This window comes from Heterodontus francisci, chromosome 20 (genome assembly GCF_036365525.1).
Source record: "Heterodontus francisci isolate sHetFra1 chromosome 20, sHetFra1.hap1, whole genome shotgun sequence".
Taxonomy (NCBI): Eukaryota; Metazoa; Chordata; class Chondrichthyes; order Heterodontiformes; family Heterodontidae; genus Heterodontus; species Heterodontus francisci.
The window spans coordinates 42,781,350-42,799,767 of record NC_090390.1 but is presented as its reverse complement, the minus strand read 5'-3'; the positions used below and the strand labels follow the sequence as shown (position 1 = coordinate 42,799,767).

At 43.1% G+C, this 18,418-nt stretch overlaps 1 protein-coding gene across 1 annotated transcript in view; it reads right to left on the bottom strand.

Moving 5' to 3' along the window:
- The window catches only part of LOC137380601 (cilia- and flagella-associated protein 46), a 453,149-nt gene that overhangs the window by 93,564 nt on the left and 341,167 nt on the right, over positions 1–18,418 (bottom strand). Inside the window, exons 44-46 of the mRNA XM_068052672.1 lie at positions 10,449–10,616; positions 6,868–6,965; positions 3,837–3,913 (exon numbers count right to left, since the gene is read on the bottom strand). Of these exons, the coding sequence (XP_067908773.1) occupies positions 3,837–3,913; positions 6,868–6,965; positions 10,449–10,616 (343 nt within the window). The remainder of the gene's footprint in view (positions 1–3,836; positions 3,914–6,867; positions 6,966–10,448; positions 10,617–18,418) is intronic.

Genomic DNA, 18,418 nt, shown 5'->3' with positions numbered 1-18,418 from the left:
AGTTCGAAGCATCCTCATCATGCAACTGCATAGCTCCTGATCAGACCCTGAAGCACATCATCAAAGACTGCCCTCAGTGGAAATTTGCAGGCAGCCTACAAGATATCTACGCTGTCACACCAGAAGCTTTGGCTGGATATCTGACTTAGATAGTGATATTTGATTTGTTTTTTGCTACTACCATACAAAAGGAGGAGGAGGAGATGGCGGTTGAGAGGAGGTGTAGTTTAGGGTGGAATTCCAAAGCCTAGGGTCTAGGCAGCTGAAGGCATGACCGCCAGTCGCAGAGTGATGGAAATCGGGGATGTGCAGTAGGCCAGAATTGAAGGGGCGCAGAGATCTCGGAGGGTTTTAGAACTGGAGGATGTTACAGAGATAGGGAGAGTTAAGGCTGTCGAAGGTTTTGAAAACAAGGATGCAAATCAATGTTTATTCAATTTTATAAATGTGCTTCAGTTGCGGCATGCATTACAATTGCTTCTATGTTAAGCTATCTCTTTTACTGTTAAAGCTGTAACAATCAGCTGTTATCCCAATGTTATTTATGCATGATGTGAAAATAGGAACGAAAGAAACCAGTCTGTTAAAAGTATTTCTCTCAATATGACATCCACTGTGACATTCACAGTCAAGAACAACTTCAGCAATGCTTAATTTGGGTACTTTTTTTTTTGAATGCTCAACATACACTCAATTATATGCAGAAGGAAATAATGAGAAGGAAAATTGTATACTTCACACTTTTTTTTTGTAATGTGATACGAATGGTTGGGGCAGCTGAATCTCACTCAAACAGATGCATTTTTGTTTGTTTGAAAGGTAACACAAAAATACAAACAGCAGGCAAAAAATTGTTTAAAGAAGGGAAATCGGAAATAAGTGTAAAACTATTCAGGTAAGGAGTGGAGGCTTGAATAATGGTGCTGAATTTCAACATGTCATACAAGCAGCACCTATTGATAATGCAAATGGTTGTTGTAGAACTATAGCAGAGATATCTAAAGAAGTAACATTTAGAAAGGTGTTATCTGTATTCATTTTGCTCAGGTCATTGGAAAATGAATGTAAAGAATTTGTAAGTTACAATTTCTTATACAACTGCATTTAAATTGGAGGAAAAACATGGATAAAACTAGCTCATAGTCTTAAGCTAGATCATGCGCTTCAAATTGTGTAATGAAGGGCAGCTAACAGTAAATTTTGATAATAGATATACTTCTGTGATTTTTGGGAGTTTTTTTGCTGACAAAATGCCTATTTTCTAAACAGTCCACTGTTCTGATAATGGGTCACTGACCTGAAACACTAACTCTGCTTCTCTCTCCATAGATGCTGACACAGGATTTATGATTATTTGGAAAAGCATGGTTTGATTAGAGACAGTCAGCATGGCTTTGTGAGGGGCAGGTCATGCCTCACAAGCCTTATTGAATTCTTTGAAGATGTGACAAAACACATTGATGAAGGAAGAGCAGTGGATGTGGTGTATATGGATTTTAGCAAGGCGTTTGATAAGGTTCCCCATTCAGAAAGTAAGGAGGCATGGGATTCAGGGAAAGTTGGCTGTCTGGATACAAAATTGGCTGGCCCATAGAAGTCAGAGGGTGGTAGTAGATGGAAAGTATTCAGCATGGAGCTCGGTGACCAGTGGTGTTCCACAAGGATCTGTTCTGGGACCTCTGCTCTTTGTAATTTTTATAAATGACTTGGATGAGGAAGTGGAAGGCTGGGTTAGCAAGTTTGCCGATGACACGAAGGTTGCTGGAGTTGTGGATAGTGTGGAAGGCTGTTCTGGGTTGCAACGGGACATTGATAGGATGCAGAGCTGGGCTGAGAAGTGGCAGATGGAGTTCAACCTGGAAAAGTGTGAAGTGATTCATTTTGGAAGGTCGAATTTGAATGCAGAATACAGGCTTAAAGACAGGATTCTTGGTAGTGTGGAGGAACAGAGGGATCTTGGGGTCCATGTCCATAGATCGCTCAAAGTTGCCACCCAAGTTGATAGGGTTGTTAAGAAGGCGTATGGTGTGTTGGCTTTCATTAACAGGGGGATTGAGTTTAAGAGCCGCGAGGTTATGCTGCAGCTCTATAAGGCCCTGGTTCGACCACACTTGGAATATTGTGTTCAGTTCTGGTCGCCTCATTATAGGAAGGATGTGGAAGCTTTAGAGAGGGTGCAGAGGAGATTTACCAGGATGCTGCCTGGACTGGAGGGCATGTCCTACGAAGAAAGATTGAGGGAGCTAGGGCTTTTCTCATTGGAGCGAAGAAGGATGAGAGGTGACTTGATAGAGGGGTACAAGATGATGAGAGGCATAGATAGAGTGGATAGTCAGAGACTTTTTCCCAGGGTGGAAAGGGCTATCACCAGGGGGCATAATTTTAAGGTGATTGGAGGAAGGTTTCAGGGAGATGTCAGAGGTAGGTTCTTTACACAGAGAGTGGTGGGTGCGTGGAATGCGCTGCCAGCGGTGGTAGTAGAAGCAGATACATTAGGGGCATTTAAGCGACTCTTGGATAGGTACGTGGATGATAGTAGAATGAAGGGTAGGTAGTTAGTTTGATCTTAGAGTAGGTTAAAGGTTCGGCACAACATCGTGGGCCGAAGGGCCTGTACTGTGCTGTACTGTTCTATGTTCTATGTTCAGACCTGCTGAGTATTTCCAGCATTTCTTGTTTTTATTTTTAAGTATAGTTACTGCTATACCAAAAATAAAGGCAACAGAGGCCCCGTTAGAAACACAATGCAGCATATCCACACGGTTACAGCCAGTTGCATGGTGGAAAGCAGAAGTGACTCCTCTCTCAAGGACAGATGCAGCATATTTAAGCTATATTTAAATATAATGCCAATGTGCGATGGGCCAACAGTTCCACTACCTATTCTACTGAGCTAATGGTGTCAGCCATTGTTGTAGGAGACACTAAGCAAAGGTCAGCCACACCTCAACTGAGATGAAGCAAAAATTAAGAGGACTGTCATCACCAAGGGACTCTCCAGTTAGCAACTGGGGCCTGCTTTGGTGAAAACCTGTGAGCAGGCCACTGACAGGTAATGTGTGGCCTGGAGAGACAAAATAGGGAGGAAAACAAAGGAAAAAATAATCAAGTAAATAATAAATAGATTAAATAAAGGAATAAAGAACATGAGAAAATACAGTAACAGGGTATGACAAATAAAGGAAATAAATGGACAAGTGGATGTGACTGTCCATTGAGCAATTAATTATAGTATGTATCTGTGGGATGTGGATTTGCCCAAATCATTTGCAATATAGACAATTTCTAATATCAACTATGGCATCCTGGGGAGGAGCTAAGTGAATACCAGGTACGTTCTCACAGAAATAGAAAGAAAATTTGAGGCATTCACCAGGATTCAATATTGAACAGTTCCTTCCAGCAAATGAAAAGTGATGTTAGCAGAAGTCTGGCAGCAGGTTACCTGCCCATCATTTCAATGACAACAATAATAGGGATGGCAAATGATGTAGCAAGATTAATGGAACTGAGGACACAAATGAGATCCTTGTAGGAAGGGAGAATAATTAAGGAAAAAGAAATAATAAAAAGATAGCATTCAAATCGAGTAAAATAAAAAAAAATGGAAAGGAACATATAGAGAAATTAAAAAATTGGGAAGAATGAGAAAAGATAACCTACAGAGCAAGAAATGGTACATTAAGGGGTATTATGAAATTTACTTATATGGACCTAAAACATACACATTTCAGTTTGAGTCAAAATTCATCAATTTTTCAAAGTGTAAAAATTACAGTATTTTATCAATACAAAAACAACACAAGGTATTAATTCAGCAAAATAATATGTCTTACTTTGAATGCCTTTGCCCTTTCTCTCAACAGTGGTTTTATGTTTTGGTTTCTCAAGGAGCGCTCCATATAACATAGATCTGTAAGATACTTGTAAGTATTAGTTAATTTTCATCACCACAAGAAATCACATCACAAAAAGCTTAATATGGCATCTCGCATTTTGCACATTCCTCCACTGGACCAATTTCATGAGCCAAATCCTGAATAAAGTTATCACCATTTTATGCTTTATTCCATAGGATACTAATGTCAAAAGTAAAGACTTGCATTTATATAGCACCTTTCACAACCACAAGACATCTCAAAGCACTTTACAGCCAATTAAGTACTTTTGAAATATAGTCACTTGTAATGCACATAAGAACATAAGAAATAGAAGCAGGAGTAGACCAGACGGCCCATTCAGCCTGCTCTGCCATTCAATATAAGCTGATCTTGGGCTTCAATTCTACTTTCCCACCTGCTCCCACTATCCCTTGATCCCCTGATAGACCAAAAGTCTGTTCATCCCAGCCTTAAATGTATTCAACAATGGAGCATCCAAAACCCTCTGGAGTAGAGAATTCCAAATATTCACAACCCTTTGAGCGAAGAAATTTCTCCTCAATTCAGCCCCTTATCCTGAAACTGTGCCCCGTTGTTATAAATTCTCCAGCCAGAGGAAACAACGTCTCAGTATCTATCCTGGAAAGCCCCTTCATAATCTTGACTGTTTCAATGAGATCATCTCTCATTCTTCGAAACTCCAGGGAACAGAGACTCAATTTACTCAGCCTCTTATCATAGGGCAACCCTTTCATCCCAGGAACCAATCTAATGAACTTTCGCTGTACTGCCTCCAATGCAAGTATATCCTTTCTTAAATATGGAGACCAAAATTGGACACAGTATTCCAGGTGTGGTCTCACCAAAGTCCTGAACAATTTTAGCAAGATTTCTTTATTTGCGTACTCCAATCCCCTTGCAATAAAGGTCAACATGCCATTTGCCTTCCTAATTGCTAGCCGTATCTGCATGCTAACATTTTTGTGTTTCTTGTATGAGTACACCCAAGTGTCTCCGAGCATCAACATTTACAAGTTTCACGCCATTTAGAAAATATTCTGCTTTTCTGTTCTTTCAACCAAAGTGAATAATCTCGCACTTCTCCACATTATACTCCATCTGACACTGTGTTGCCTATTCACTTAACCTGTCTTTATCTCTTTGCAGCCTCTTTGTGTCCTTCTCACAGCTTGTATTCCCACCTAGCTTTTTATCATCAGCAAACTTAGAAATATTACTCTCTGTCTCTTGGTCTAAGCCATTAATATGGATTGCAAAAAGCTGAGGCCCCAGGACTGATCCTTGTGGCACTCCACTAGTCACAGCCTGCAAACTTGAAAATGCCCCATTTGTCCATACTCTCCTGTCCATTAACCAATCCTCTATCCATGCTAATATATCATCCCCAACCCCATGAGCCCTTATCTTGTGTATTCACCTTTTGTGTGGCACCTTATCGAATGCCTTTTGGAAATCCAGGTATACGACATCTACTGGTTCCCCTTTATCCACCCTACAGGTTACATCCTCAAAAAACTCAAATAAATTTGTCAAATAGTATTTCCCTTTCATAAAACCATGTTGACTTGTTCTAATCATGCTATATCTTTCTAAGTGCATTGTTGGAAAAAGTCCATCTAAAACAATCTGGAACTGAAAGCTAGTCTCAGTGCCATGAAATTACCATTGGTTGCCTTAAAAAACCATCCGGTTCACTAATGTCCTTTAAGGAAGGAAATCTCCCGTCCTTACCTGGTCTGGCCTACATGTGACTCCAGACCCACAGCAATGTCGCTGATTCTTAACTGCCCTCTGAAATGGCCTAGCGAGCCACTCAGTTCAAGGCCAATTAAGGATGGGCAACAAATGCTGGCCTGCCAGTGATGCCCACATTCCATGAAAGAATAAAAAATAAATCCCACCTCCTCCCTATCTCTCTAACATGGCTGAAATCTTAATCCATGCCTTCATTAGCTCTTACTGTCTTAGACAGCCTCCTGGCTTCTACCTCCACAATTTACAATTAATTCAAAGAGATGGAGCCCATCCTCACCTGCACAAAACTCCACACTCAAACTACACTTAATTCTCTCAAAACTGAATTTTGACTTTCAAGTTGACTTTAAAATTTTCATCCTCAATTTTGAATTCTATCATGACCTCGAACCACCCTTCTTTAGGTAATCTCCAACAACATACATGCTCTTTTCTTCCCTGCTCCTTGGGCTCCACCAGTGGCTTTTTATTCAGCAACTACACTCTTGTCCTCTTGAATTCCCTGCCTATTTTTATCCGCCTTGGTATCTTTCTGCTTTCAAAAACCTCCTCACAACCCTTCTCATTGACCATGTCCTTGGCCTCCACTCTAACCTTTTTCATTCTTCCATGCTTCCTTCTGATCAGCATCAACTATTATATCCTCATTGTCTTCCTGTGTGTGAAGTGCATTATAGGAATACAAGCTGTTGCAAGCAGAATTTTTCTTGATGAGGTGCTGGTCCAGTAGAAACTATCCCTTATTCGCTTTTGCCATTGGGACTTTTGCTTAACTGGCTTGGAAGTTTTGGGAGAGAGCGACAGAAAGTTGTTTGAAACAAGCTCTTATTGCACCAAAGGATGAATGACCCCTTTTTTATCATTCTAATATTAAATGATCTCCGGAAATTAAAAATAGGGAATAGCGCAAGGCAAGGTTTTTCCGCTCTACAATAGTACTTTCAATCATCATGTTTGTAACTAAATCAATTTACAACACATTGCACTAAAACGCGTTAATCCCAAGTTGTTAAATATCCAAAATGATAAAACATCCAAAATTTATAAAACTTAACATATTAAATCTTAAAGAAAATCTGATATTTTCACAAAATCTGAAATTCCAGAAAAAGAATCCTGGAAACAAAATATAGCACTCCCCCTTACAGTAATTCTATAAAAAGCTAACAAAAGGAGCACTTTGAAAAAAAGATATAAATTTTTTGTTTACCTATCCTCAGAATGCTGAAGAATGATTACATTAAAGTTAGAAGGAAATTCATTCAGGAAACTGAGATGCTGTGGTTGAATGGTGACATTTTTCCATGCCTGTAAAGAATTGCATAAAAATTGAAAAATGTATTTTTGGATATGTCAGCAGTAAAAGAAATGAACAATGTTGTCTTATGTATACTTAAATGCGAGCCTCATCGGACATCGCATTTCTTTGCTATTTTTGACTGATGAGGTTATTCGGTCCTGTTGGTAATTAGTAATTAGTAATCAATTGGGGGAAATGGTAGCATAGTGGTAATGTCATTGAACTAGTAATCCAGAGGCCCAGTGTCACGATTGAAGCAGGAGCAGTGCGCTGTCTTTTCTTGTTCCACGTCTTCACAGGTCATAACATCTATTTAAATGTTTACCTGGTTACCAATACAGCCAATCATATATTCTATTTTTTTTATGCCAGAGCAAAATACACTTACCAATTTTCTTTAATTAACAACAAAATTATCAGTTTATTATAAAACAGGACTTGCGGCATCAAGGTTTTTCTGCCAGCACACGCTTGAATCGCAGAACATTTTCCAGCTCCTCAGGAGCTATACGGTACCAGGGATTGTTTTCCTATACTGGATCCTGGATTTCTTCAGAAAGGTAGAAAAGGAGCTGAGCAGGTTGATTTCTTTTTTCCTTGGCAGGAAAGTCTTCAATCAGTTTACTACAACAACTAAAACTGAAAACAAGAAATGCTGGAAATACTCAGCAGGTCTGGTAGCATCTGTGGAAAGAGAAACAGAGTTAACGTTTCGGGTCAGTGACCCTTCTTTGGAACTGTTCCGAAGAAGAGTCACTGACCCGAAACATGAACTCTGCTTCTCTTTCCCCAGATGCTGCCAGACCTGCTGAGTTTTTCCAGCATTTCTTTGTTTTTATTTCAGATTTCCAGCATCCGCAGTATTTTACTTTTAAACTAAAACTGAAAACAATGTCCAAAACGCAAACAGAGAGTCGACCTCCTGACCTCCATAAACCTTGACATGTGGCTTCTCTGTAACCATTTTTCCCCAAGTCACCAAGGGTTCTGCTGTTTTCTGAGCCCAAATCACAAGTGACCTCCAGCACAGGTGGCTTTCAAACCACATCTCAAGTCCTGTTGGTGAACTTGGTAAAAAAAAACACATCCATGGAATCTTTCCAGTTTTAACACAGGCCCTCAAAAAAAATTAAAATGGAAGCATTTTCGTAACACCCAGGCTAATACCCTGGGGAAATGGCTTCAAATCCCACCATGGCAGCTGGTGGAATTTAAATTTAATAAAAATTGAAATAATTATTAAAAATCTGGAATTGAAAGCCAGTCTCAGTAATGGCATGTGGGAGGAAACCGGAGCACCCGGAGGAAACCCATGCAGACACAGGGAGAACTTGCAAACTCCACACAGGCAGTACCCAGAATTGAACCCGGGTCGCTGGAGCTGTGAGGCTGTGGTGCTGACCACTGTGCCACTGTACAAACAGAGCAAACAAGAACAAATATATAAATGTTTTGTTTACCTCTTCAGAATGCTGAAGAACAAATTATAGCCATAACAAGTTATAATGAAATTAGCCTTTTTGTTTTTCCCCTCCTTAAAGCAGGGAGATCTCAAGCCAACCACATCAACCCAAATGTCACCCCAGCTGAAACCAATTACTTCAGCACACGAACGATGGCCAAACCTAGGACCTTCTTGCTATGTGCAGTTCAGGTACTCACTGGATAAACACACTCCGTCATTAGGTCAGCATATTGACAGAGCACAAGAATCATCCAAAAATGTGACGCAACATCTGTTAATTAATAACATAATAGAAAACCACAATATCTTGTTTGGTCTATTGTACTTATGCATGAGAATGAATCAGTAATAGTGATCAATATTTTGAATTTTGTTATCAGCTGCACAATAATGGCTTCTTACCGAGACCATGCTTGAAAAGAAAGCAGCATGGCTGACCTCAACACCTAGAATTAAGGGCGAGGGGAGAGGAGTGAAGGGAAAGTCAGACAGGATTCCAACTTCCTATTGCTATCCATTGAACCCTGCTGGAAAGTACATGAACAGGATTGACGATTCCTTGGCGAACAGCCTGTTGACACTCACTGACTATGCTCACACATGAATAATGATGGGTTGAGAGAAGGTTCTCGAGCCTGTGGAGCCGTTATGCCAAGAAGAGTTGCTTTCAAAAGAGAATGGGAGAAATGGAGCATAATTGGAATAAAAAGCAATTGCTGCCCTGCTCAATGGCAATCAATAAGGATGTAAAAGGGCAAAGTTGTTGCTGCTTGAAATCTGAATGAGATTTAATTCCTTTGCATAACAACTGCAAATAGTAGGAACATAATCTGCCAAGTAATGGAATTCAGTCCTATCAAAACAACAAGGTTTCCTTTTCTCATTTGGAGTTATAAGCCTAGAAATTTGATGATGCCGCATTCTATTATCAGGCATTAAGTGGCACCTAAGCCACCAATGGTGGACAGGAAGCATGCTCTACACCAGAAATGCATTATCTGCTAAATTGGTATAAGCAAAATAAATGGGCATCATGGACCCATGCCTGAAATGTGGCGTTAGATTCTTTGCATATGTAAATAAGAAGCTTATCAAGTGTTTGAAGTCCTCTCCACAAAATTGAGTTGTCCCGAACACAGCTGGAACCAGGCCGACAGCGTTCAGGAAAACCAGATCTTCATGTGGCCAAATCCAAGTTCTTGAAGGGATAGCTGCAGAAAGATAAATTTTTAAAAATGCACCTGAATATTGAACCAAGGGAAGCAGGAGTGCTCCTCCCGGCTCCATATTAAAACAACAGGTCCTGCTTGTCACACCCCAATTGCAACCTCGACCCTCCCCACCCACGATCACGTTCCCTTTCCAGGTTGCTCTTCCCATTTGCCTTCCCTTTCGCAGTCATCCCCCTCATGATTGCTCTTCCTATGCCGGTGCTCCTCCCCACCCCCCAAATTGCCTTCCTTTCCTCCTTTAAGCACTTACCTGAAGATCACTAACTGAGAAGCAGTGTCTGAAATTTCAAGGCCCTTTGTTGGCAAGCTGCTGACCCACTATCATGTGGTTAAGGAAACATTTGTGTGTATCAGGTTTTAAGCAAACTACAACAGTTGTGCAGGATCCAAGAGCTGATGATGAGATAAAAGGACAGTTTTGAATATTCCAAAGGAGGGGGTTACATGCGGCCCAGGAAAAAGGGAGAGGGTAAGGCATCAAAATGTCTTGAAGGGTGGAATTACAGTTTTTTCCCCTATTGAGAGCTAGATTTATTGGTATGTATAGTCTAACAAATGAAGAACTATAGTTAGAGCATTATGTACAAGCATGACTAAAAAGCTGGATTCCAAATCACAAAAAGCACACCAGAGGATTCTAATAAGAGAAAAGTCATTGCTTCTGAAGAGGAATGCAGCCACACTGAGGGAAATGAAATTGTTATGCAGTTCATTTTAAGTATAAACCATGCATGCATTAGAAAATAAATAATGGCATGTGACATTTAAGAAGTGACCACGTTCAAGTACTGTACCTTAAAATTAGTTCCAAGTCTTTCATTAACAGTCCTGAGCATGTTTTTCATGGTTCCATCCTCTTGCAGTTTTTGTTGAAGATGTGCTAGTGCTGCAAGCTGGGAACTGCTGGTATCAAATACTGCTTTGATCAAGACATCTTTCATCATCACTGATGCTAAGCAGCTCTGGAACAATTTCAGATGTGTTTTTCAAAAATCTCATAAAAGCTGCATCATAATTATGCTGCAAATGTATTTTTATGTGCTTCAGTCTACAGACCTATGCTAATATTGTAATGCTGTGATTATTAAAAAAGCATCACCATTGCTATTCGCGACTGGAAAGGAAGGACACTGTGACAGATTGTAAAGCTTGGCAAGTTGTAAACTTGTCAATTATAAATACAAAATGTTTTACACTAGATCAGCAGCACACATCCAATAAAAACACAAGAGTATTTCTATGAATTTCCTTAGTTTAAATGAAACACAATTTGACCAGGATTTTACGAGTTCCATGGCATTGCTGATGGCAGAACCAGAAGTTGCCGGCATTTCCGCTTCTGTCCTTTTTCCCATTTTGTACGCAATCACACATGTAAATTAGAGTTCCAGCAGCGGGCACAGGAGGCACATGCGATCATGTGGTGGGACGGACTTTCATTGGTGGAACCTGCCGTCACTCTGTAAAGCACCACGAATGCCATCACTATCAATCATTCTGCATTCCAAGCCTCAAGGATCAGCAGCCTTCGTGTTTCAGAAGTGTCTGCTGATTTAATACAATAAAATCGCTTGGTTTTTTAACTGCTTTTTCCTACTTGATATTTTCCACCCCAGTACCAACTTCCCCTCATATTTTTGTTTTGATGTATCAACAACCATAACTGCGTCAGGCAGTAGGCAGTGTCCAGGCCCATGGTTCAGTGATGCCTCCCTGCAGGTTCTCCTCCAAGCCGTCAGAGAAAGATAGGAGGTCTTCTTACCTGCAGATGGCATCAGAAGACACTCCCGCCTGACCAAGGCGGCCTGGATGGAGGTGGTGGAGGATTACGTGACGAACCTGTGTCCAATGTCAGAAGCATAACAATGACTTGATCAGATCAGCAAGGGTACGTGATGTTGTCAAAGCTGTTCAAATGTTTTTCTCCCTGGCTCCATGTGTTTCAGACAGTGGGCAGATAAGGCATGCATTCGAATGTGTGATCAGCCTTGGTGCCATACCAAATTATTGTGCAGAATGTTGACCTCTGGCTTTTTTTATGTGTTTGGTTGTGTCGTACGAAAGCTACTCCAGATTGAGTACTGTTGATGCATGCATACGATGGGTGTGATGCATCTTTTGACATGCCATTCAAGCTTCACAGATAAACACTCCCATAACCAGTGGGAGCAGGCAAAGACAGGTGGAGGCTTTCAAAGCATCAGAGTCCTGACACCAGCTGAGGAGGTTGCAGAAATTGCAAGACAGGAGGGAGGCAGAGCCGTTGCAAATGGCGAGGCAGGATCCTCAGGGTGTAAGGATGAAGTGTCATCTTTAGTCTTGCAGCCATATGTGCAGACCAGAGGAAAGTGTGCGAAAGTGTCGCCCTCATGTTCTGCGGATGCTTAATGTGCCTCTGTTTGTGTCTCCACTGCATGTGCCCGCACTCAAGCAACGGAATGCAGCGAGGCCTAAGACTCTGCCTCTGGGGAGGAAAAAGAAGCTAATGCCCCAGAGTGTGCACCATCACCTGCCTTTTCTTCCACCTCCTCCAGCACATATATGTCCACACGGTCCACTGGAGGTTTGAGATTAGACGTAGAATTACAATACAGTGTGCATGACACAGACATGTCCCAACAGCTAAGGGAGCATGTTCCAGCCGGGTTCCCTGACAATCATAGGTCTGTTGAGGACCAGGTGCCTACTCGGCCCCATGTTCATGTTGATCCTTAGTTTGTTGCTATGAGTAGTCTGCTGGACGTGCAGAAAACCCATGTAGAAAAGACGTGGAGATGCCTGAGGTCATGTGTGCCTTTGCGCATGCCATGGAGGAGTCCATGCAAGCCATGATGTCTGCCATGTCCCAGGAATAGAGCGTATGTCTTCCTGAGTCGAGAGTTTGGTGAGCTCCGTGGCAAGTCTGGTTGAGCACTTGAGCCATATGCACTCTCACCTGCACTCCATCGCTGTCGCCATGAACTCCAGGCAGCAGAGTCTAAACGAGAGGGGTTGAAGCATCTGGACCTCCCTCCGGTGCCTCGACCCTTCAGGGAGATAGGTAGGTGCCATTGTGCACCCAGATGGAGAGGGACCGCGTGCAAGCTGCCCCGTGGCCTTCCTCTCAAGACACCCAAGGGTAAGCAGCGTCTTGTCCTCCCCCCAACATTGACCCCCTTACCTCTAGCAGATGAGCACAAAGGGGATACTCGCGCCAGTGCTGAAGACCCCCAGGAGGATGGAGCCATCAAGGCCCCATGCCTCCAGAGGATGTCCGCCATAGTTATCCAGAGCAATATGGCAGCGCAGTGAGCAGACTGCCTCCACCTCAGCTGCTAATGTCGGGGTAGCACCTAAATGAAAAAATAAGCAGTTTTGAGCATGAAGCTGGCATGAGTGATGTAAATATTGTAAATAGATGTATAATTTTTCCAAATACATTTATTGGCTTTCATCTTTGATGCACTCTCTTACATCATTCGAAGTGTCCCAGCTGAAAAGGAAAATGATTATTGGAGCCCTCTGGCTGGCACGCATTTATGCTTCCAAAGCTTTTCTTAAAGTGTCCAGTCTGTTTTTATCTTTGACATTTGAACCTTCAGCCTTCAATACCGGCTGTTTCTCACTTGAAGAATTTGCACTTTATTCCTTAGCAGCATGCCTTCCAACATAAGTCATGTGGCCCCTCCCTTACATTCCTTGCACAGGAGCTGTTGTGACTCCATCATAAACGAGATCGGTTTTCATGTGCTGGTCATATCAAAGTGCTGCAATGCTGCAATGTTGCATCATCCTCTGTTTGAGTGCTAATGCCTGGATGGAGGACACTATTTCCATTAAGACGCAGGTCATTTTCAATGAAAGTATAGCAGACAAGGCGTTAATAACATCTCCACTGCAGTTTCAAGTGCTGGTGTTAAAAGAAGCCTGCTTTTAGATTGCAGCACTGAAAAATTAGGTCACAGTGGAATGTGAACATATTTTTGAAGTTTATTCCTTTTCCTTCCAGCTTTAATTCATCAAAGGCTTCAATCTTGGCTGAAACGTGCAAAAATGAGGTTCTCTCTGATGTCCCTTGCACGTATGTCAATGGCCATTACATCCATCTCGATCTCATTTACACTGTTGTCCTCCTCCTCACGTTCCTCATAGTTATCCTCATCTAAGGAGAAATACTGCTCCTCCTGTTCCCCTGCATGCAAAGCGTGCTGCATCGATTTGCCAGGTTGTGCAATGCACAGCACACTGGTCAAGGCAGCGGAAGCACATTTTCAGCATGCCAATGGCATGTTCAATGATGACTCTGTTGGATGTGTCAGCAGCATTGTATCGCTCTTCAGCTGCGCTTTGGGGATGCCATGTCCAAAGGGGATAATCATTGTCACCCAGGATCCAGTCATCAACTTGGGCTGGAGCTTCAAACATTCCTGGCAGCTGTGAGTTCCTCAAAACGTGTGAGTCGTAACAGTTCCCTGGGAAACGAGCGCAGACCTGCATGATTCTTCTTCTGTGGTTGCCGATCAGTTATACACACAAAGAGTAGAACCCTTTGTAATTGACAAATGCAGCAGGCTGGTCCCAGAGAGCCCTATTGCCACAAGTCCTTTCCCTAGCACTCTAGGGAAACAAGCGAAGGTGCTGAAGGCCCCTGACCTTGCTACCTGGCTATCCTCATTAATGGAGAAATAGATGAAATCATTTGCACAATGGAATAGGCCATCAGTTACCTCTTAGGTGCACCTATGTGTCGCAGCCTGTGAGATGCCACATGTCACCTGTTGATTCCTGGAAGGCACCACTAGCAAAGAAATTGAGTGCTGCAGTAACCATGAAGACAACTGGCATGGGATTCCCACCAAAACCATATGCTTGCAGGCCATGTTGAAGGATCCTACAAATTTCTGTAACCATTTCACATGGCATCTTCAGACATATCTGGCATTGCCTCTCTGACATCTGAAGGCAATTTGTCCTTGTACTGAGGATGCGATGGTGTGCCAGTGCCCATCTTTGATAATGCCTTTCCTAGATGGCTTCATTCTGACCAGCCTCACCATCTTGTGCTGCCTGCTGCTGTCATTGAGGCATCATCTGATGAGCATCAAGAGCCCTCATCAGTCGCTCACTCTGCTATTCTTCCTGTGGTAGGAGACAAACTGGGTGTATGAGATCCATGTCTTTGCAGCTTTGCAAGTGTTGAAATGAGAAGAGTGTTGCAAATCAGCCTTCTTTTGCCAGTCAACTGAACCATGGAAGTAATGAGCAGATAGCTTTTATGCACCTAACATTGTACCCAGCAGGAAATTCCATCCACCATCATTGGTCTCCTCCCAATCGATGTGTAATCATTATTTAAACATGTAATTTGTGCTATCTTTTGAAAAAAAATGATATGTGTACAATTTAAGGCAAACTTCCCCACCTGCCAACCTCCTCCTGTCACCTTCCAGCCTGCACCCATCACCCTTGATCTACCCAGTGTTACCTTACACCTTCTCTTTGTGACCATTGAATCTCCCCCATTACCTTTGACTGGATCATAATCAATTTATTCATGCCATCCCTCCCCACTGTACCTGCATCCGTCACCATCCAATTGCTGACTCTCACCCTTGACCCTCCTACAATCCAACTTGAAATCATTGCTGAGTCCTGTTCCCCTCCCTATAATGCTGTAGAATACCCAACCCTAGGTCTCGACCAACCACCCTCCAAAATCCAAGTGCCCCTTGTGGCTGTGACCATTCCCTCTGCCAGCCACTACCCTCATTTCACCCCACAGGACCCTGACGTGGGCAGCACTCATCCCTCCCTTTAAGGTCCTCATGACCATCGGTTTACTGTTATGCTCAAATCAACCACTCCCAAACGGCCTCAGAAGCTTCAGCATCAATAAGAAGGACTTCACACCCCAATGCTGCACTCCTTCCTCCTCTGTTCCTCCACCCACCTGATATCCTCACCCTGTCCTGCCCGAGTATTCTCCCCTGCTCCTCCATGCACCTGCTAACGCCACCCTGTGTCCTTACCCCCCAGGCCTTCCTTGCCAACCCCTGAGAAGATTCACCCTTGGTGCTGAGTCTGGAGGTAAACATCCATTCCAATGCTGGCCTTCCTTGTGCTGATGAGTTCAAGACATGAAACCACTGACCTTAGACACAACTGCACAAAGCCACGTTTAAAGGAACATGAACTGGGTGCCATGGGAATGCCGTTCACCGCTAACCTAATCTGGCAGGTAGGAATTAATTTAAAATAATTGTCAGCTGGTGAGTATTCATGCTGTGGAAATGCATGCAAAGCTGCAACGCACCACTGTGCAGTGTGAACCCCGGACCGTCACAAATACTTCGCTGACTTAATTGCAAAACAAAAACCCGCCATCGGAAAATGCCGAATTATGTCACCTTGCCCACCACCCAAGACGCCCCTGCAGGGGTCATAAAATTCCCTCCCCCCTAAAACATTAGCCTGTATTTTCTGCTGACTAGTTTATTGTGTATTCTGGCATTTTTTTATCTTAGAGTTTCATTATTCATAAATTTCCTTTTTATCGCTATTATTCACTACATTGACTGGATTGACTAGATTGGTTCCTGGGATGAGAGGGTTGTCCTATGAAGAGAGACTGAGTAAATTGGGCATATAAGAATGGATTTTTTATTCGTTCCTGACTCAAAACCAGCATGCTCCAAGTTGAAAAGGTTGCAGTGGGACCGAAGAGGCAACCCGCCCGCTGTTCAAAGCTGATGGGCACTTAAGCCTATTAACGAACTTGTTGTCAGCTTGTTAAAAGGCCAGTTCAATACCCAATATCCTGGCAACAGTCATGATGCAGTCATTCTACAGCAATCTGCTGTGCCAGCTGCATTTGAGCTACCACAGCAAATCAAAGGGTGGCTACAGGATGATAAGACCTATCCATTGACCACATGGCTGATGATGCACAGCATGCATACAATGAAAGCCATGCTGCCACACAAAATGGTATAGAACAAACAATTAGCATGCTGAAATAGAGTTTTCACCCCCCTGGACTGCTCTGAAGAGGCCCTGCAGTACTTGGCAGGGCAGTTGTAAAGATTTATTGTAGTCTGCTGCATGCTGCACAACCTTGCTATCATGAAGGGATAGACCTTGCTTTCAGCTATATGGCGAGCAGCTCAGGAGCAGGAGCATGTTGGGTAGGAGGGGGAAGAGGAAAAGAGGAGGTAACCCGGAAAGCCTCTTTCTGGCTGTCTGTCCATGAACAATTCAGCTGAGTGCGGTACCAGTAATCAGAACCCCATTTCCCCATTGACCAATAGTCCCATGCTAAACCTTCCTTCTGTCACTATCACAGTGCCCATTTCTCCACAATGGCAACACAATGCCACCACAAAATAATCATTCCAAAACAAATTTATAAATGAAATCATTCCATATTGAATACTAATTACCCTTGTGCATTCCCTTAGTGCCTGTCTTATATGCACCTGGCCCAGTGGCTGCAGCATGGGTGTTGGAAAACTGCTGACTTTCAATGAAGGAGACTGCAGATGGTCTTGGAGGATGACCTCAAGCAGCTCTTGGCACAGAAGGCCTGGCTGCAGACTTCACCACCTCGGTGGGGGAGGCAACAGCATAAGCTGGGTTGGCTGACAGGCAACAGCAAGGATACTGATGGGATGGCAGGGGTGTGACAATGAAAGCTATCTTTCTGAGAAGAGGACAGCAGGTTTGTGCTCCATGGAGCCGCTGCCATAGGAGGACAATTTGCTACACTGCTGTGGCACCCTGCAAGCCCCTTCGCACAGTAGCAGAACCCATGTACGACCTCAATTTATCTTTGCTCCCTGCCCTAGCTGCAAGCCATTTGTGACTGAAGTCTCACTAAGTACAGATCCTGCCTGTATGCTATCCTATAAATTACATGCAGTATCAATATCCGAGCTGCCGGCCAGTGTGAAATCAAGTGACACTGCTGTGTCTTCATTATCATCTTCTTCTTGCTGTTCCTCCACTGCCTGGCAAGGTTGCACTCTTTGGAAATCTGAAATGAGGAAGGCACAAAGGTAAGGTCGTGGTGCAGGAAGTGGGAGAAAGCAAGAGCTGCATGCTTATATTGTCTGTAGCTTGTAAATCAGAAGAGTGTGCGGGATGTGGATGATGTGCAATGTAAGAAGGTGCATGATGTATGACGATACCATCATTTTCGATGGTTTCAACTATGGCCTCAGCTATGGGCACCCCAATATTAATGGACACCATCTCCTTCATGGGGGTCAGCAGGTACACTGCCCCCTCTGATTAGCTTCTGCTGTTTCCAGTTGTGTGCCGCCATACTGCAAGATAGAGGGAAATGTGTCACTGAGTGTTGTGCAATCTATTTGGGTGATTTGGCTGTCATGGTTGAATAGCGGGCAGCATGTGTAAGCTGTGAGGCGTGGGTCTGAAGCTTGCAGCAGTGCTAAGTGTGCAAAGGAGTAATGGATCATATGAATGTTAGGTATGAGTCCCGATTGATAGGGATTGTTTGTAGATAAGTGATGGGGGTATGATGAATTGAGCTGTGTCTGAGGCATGTGCTGCAGTTGGCAGGCCATGGCCTTTGAGGATGCGTTCACTGACTTTCATCACTCACATGAGGCCATTGAACATCTTGCAGCACTGCATCCATGTCTTTGGGATTTGACTCCTGGCATTAACTTCCATGGCTGTCTGCTCTTACCTCCTGAGTGTGGGTCTGGAGGGTTTTCTGGCCCTCTATGGAAACAGGACATTTCTCCTCCTTTGCACCATCAAG